This window comes from Austrofundulus limnaeus, unplaced genomic scaffold (genome assembly GCF_001266775.1).
Source record: "Austrofundulus limnaeus strain Quisiro unplaced genomic scaffold, Austrofundulus_limnaeus-1.0 Scaffold2244, whole genome shotgun sequence".
Taxonomy (NCBI): Eukaryota; Metazoa; Chordata; class Actinopteri; order Cyprinodontiformes; family Rivulidae; genus Austrofundulus; species Austrofundulus limnaeus.
Window position 1 is genome coordinate 10,351 of NW_013954646.1, and position 3,595 is coordinate 13,945.

At 51.9% G+C, this 3,595-nt stretch overlaps 1 protein-coding gene across 1 annotated transcript in view; it reads right to left on the reverse strand.

Moving 5' to 3' along the window:
• The window catches only part of znf142 (zinc finger protein 142), a gene marked incomplete at its 5' end in the record, with an annotated part of 5,195 nt that extends 2,051 nt beyond the window's left edge, over positions 1–3,144 (reverse strand). Inside the window, 3 exon segments of the mRNA XM_014034701.1 lie at positions 339–444; positions 528–2,889; positions 2,967–3,144. Coding sequence (XP_013890155.1) covers positions 339–444; positions 528–2,889; positions 2,967–3,144 — 2,646 coding nt within the window.
• Between the last annotated feature and the right edge of the window lie 451 nt (positions 3,145–3,595).

The window sequence follows — 3,595 nt, forward strand, 5'->3', positions numbered from 1 at the left end:
GTATGGGCGGGGCTCAGTCTAGCAATCTTTATATTTTAGTCTATGGCTCCGCCCCTTGTCTGAGCTGTGGGCTTCAAATAACCCCGCCCCCTGAGTGATTTAGTAGAATAACCCTGTCTTATACTGATGAAAAGCCTTTTTATTTCTATTTAGACATGGCCACGTTTGTGAGAAAAACGTATTTGTGGGTTGCGCACATGAAAACAAAATCTTCACAAACATTCAAGTATTTGAGAAGGTTTTTAAACTGATTAAAAGCAAAGTTACTCAAAGAAAAACCTGCGTGGATTTTAAGGTTTAAGGTAAAAACGCCCCTTCTATCAGTTTTAAAAGGGTACCTGTGTGTTTGGTCATGTGGTACTTCAGCTGAGTCGCCCACTTGCATTTGTAGCCGCACTCTGGACACAGATACTTCTTCTCTTCTTGGTGAACTCTCAGGTGAAGCTGTGATCGAAACGATTCAGAAGTTACTGTTCAAACCTTTAATCTATCTGCGCCTTCGTCCAAACCACAGCCGTGAAGTTTACCTTCAGCCTGGACGGGTCTGAGCAGGTGTAGCTGCACTGCTCGCAGCCGTACGGTTTCTCTCCGGTGTGAATGCGGACGTGCCAGGTGATCTTCTGCTTGTTTCGTGTTGCGTACTCGCAGTCCGTGCACTTGTAGAAGCGTTTGCTCCCGTGCGAGCGGAGGTGCTGCTCCAGCACCAGCTGATGCCGACAAACGAACGGACACGTGCTGCAGCTCAGAGGTTTGTCCTCCGAGGCTCCGCCCTCGTGCTGACTCAGCAGGTGCTGCGCCAGCAGCCGCTTCGTTTTCGTTGCAAAGTCGCAGAGCTGGCAACGATGCGCCAGGTGGGTTCTCTGATGGACCTCGAGGCTTCGCTTGTTCTCAAAGGTTTCCTGGCAGGTGGAGCATTTGGCCTCAGGATGTCTGCTCAGCTGGTGGTGCCGCAGCGTCACGTCGCTGCTGCAYGTGAAGTCACACTTCTTGCACGGAAAGCAGGTTTGAAGCAGRTGCGCGCGTCTGCAGTGGTTCCTTAAAGCCACCTCGGAATTAAAGCAAGCATGGCAGCGAGTGCAGACGTGCGTCAGCGCCCCGGCGTGACACCTGCGGCGGTGCCGGCGAACGTCGTCCGCGGTGAAGCCCCCGAAGTCGCACAGAGGGCACGGGTGGGCGGGCTGCTTGTCGTGCACGCGCAGCTTATGCTGACGCAGTTTGCCGGCCGTGCCGAACGTCCTGCTGCACGCGTCGCAGCCGAGACGACCCGACCCCGTGTGCAGGGACTCGTGCTCCTGCAGGCGGTGGCGCCGCGCGCAGCTGAAGGGGCAGTAGCTGCAGCGGTGAGGCCGAGCGTCTGGGCGTTCCGAGGATAACTTCTCGTGATAACGAAGCTCGTGGCGAGACAAAGAAAGGCTGGATTTGGCTATGAATGAGCACGACGTGCACTGGACYTCGGTTGGTTTCATGCAGCCTTTCTTCTTGTGATTGTCTAAMGCTCTTTTCTGAGTGCATTTAAAAGCACAGTTAGGACAACAGACCAGCCTTTCGTGGTTTCTTCTKTTGTTGGAGGTTCCTGTACAGGACCGGACGTGTTGTTGGACTGTTTGCTCCTGGACTGATGGAAAGCTGCCATCATCTTTAACATAAAGAGGACTCCTCTGCAGTGAAACACTTGATGCTGTAGTCGTATCCGTCTGAATGTTACAGTCAGGGTGTTGATGTGAACTTGCTCCTCCCTCCGGTTCTGACTCTACAGCTGAGGCTGGGGGAGTCTTTGAAGTGCCCACCGTCGTCCTGGCGTCACGTGGAAGCGTCGGGCACTTCTTTTTAAGGTGGCACTCGAGCCCCCGCCTCTGTTTGAAGCGAGCGCCACACGCCTGGCACTCGTGTCCCGTCCTGCCCCGACACGCAGCTCTGCGGTGGGAATTCAGAGCCGCCTCCCGACACGTCACGTAGGAGCATTTGTCACAGCGATAAACGGYCTCTGACGGCACCGCCAGCATCTGAACCCGGCCCTCTAACACCATGCAGTCCGCCTGGTCCTGGTCGTGTTTCTTCRAAGCTTTCAGACCGGGCTCAGGCGGTGAAGGAGGGAAAGCAGAGCTGATTGTCGGTGAATCATCTCGGGGTCCGGCAGGTTGACTCGGGCTAATCGAAGGTTCATCTCCCTCCAACGAGCCTGCAGGAGTAGAAGAACCAGACCTGTAACTGTTTAAGCAGCTTTTATCTTCGTTCTGTGAAGGTTTGGTTTGGTCGTCTGTAGTTAGTGTGGTTAACACGAGGGTGCAGTACTGCTCAGGACTGCTGACAGATCTGTCTAAAACAACTTCCTGAGAAACATCAGAAACTGGACGGACTGCTCGTGAAGCGGCAGCAGTTCCTGCGTTGGCGCCGCGATCGTCCGGCGCTGCTGTGGACTGTTGCGTCTGCACGCCGTCCACTGGCGGTTTCACGTAAAAATCCTGCACAAACTCCGCAGCGTTCCTCTCCTTTTCCTTCACTTTATAGTCCTCCAGCCAGGCTTTGTCACCGGGAACGTATCCGTGCACCTTCCTCTTGTGGAGGAACAGGCTGATCCCGCTGAAGGAGGAGTAGTCGCAGAGCGCGCAGCCGAACTCCTTCAGCTTGGTGTGTTTGCAGTTCTCGTGGTTCTGCAGGGCTTGTCTGTAGCTGGTGGTGTACGCGCAGTAGCTGCACTGAAACGCAGCCGGCCTCTCCTCCTCCTCCTCCTCGCCGTGTTTGGTCAGCATGTGCTTGCGCAGCTCGGATTTGCGCTTGCAGGCGTACGCGCAGACCTCACACATGAGGGACTTGGCTTGGTGCCGCAGCTTGTGGCTCTTCAGCTGGTCCATACGGTGGCAGCGGTAGGAGCACTGATCACAGGAATACCTGGGAGAGGAGGGAACAGTTCAGCCATTAACCACACGATGAAGCTGCATCATCGCTGGGGAGGAGATGYTTCATACCTGAGGTCTCCTGCATGTTTCCTCATATGAACRGTGAGGTAATGCTTCCACCTKGTGACATATCCACATTCAGCACACATAAAGTTCTTCTCTTCTACGTGAGTGAGCATGTGTTTAGACAGGTAGGACTCGTCTCGGCACCTGAAATCACACAGGCTACACTTGTGGGGCTTCTCACCTAAAAAAAATAATAAATAAAAAGACATTTATTACCAAAACATTTACATTTTTAACATTTCCCTTATTGCAGATCCTTCCTCCCTGCAGCTGTCAGACTCTATAAGCAGCACCACGCCCAAAAATCACTAAGTGTTTGCACACCTGCTGCCTGCACAATCATTTCTACTGTTACTCATTTGTGACCCATCAAATCGAAATGAGGACTAATCAATTTGGTCAAAATGACCTAATTACACTTTCAGATTATTGGCTTTAAAAGCTACATTTTGATACCTGGATCATCCCGATATCATAATTAAATCCATATATATGACTTAATTTGTCTTGTTGGTTACGATAATACATAAATATTTGGCCTGAATCCTAATTTTGACTAATTCAGACACTTAAGAATTACTCCTACACTTCACTTAAAGTAAGACTGACACTTAAGAATTACTCCTACACTT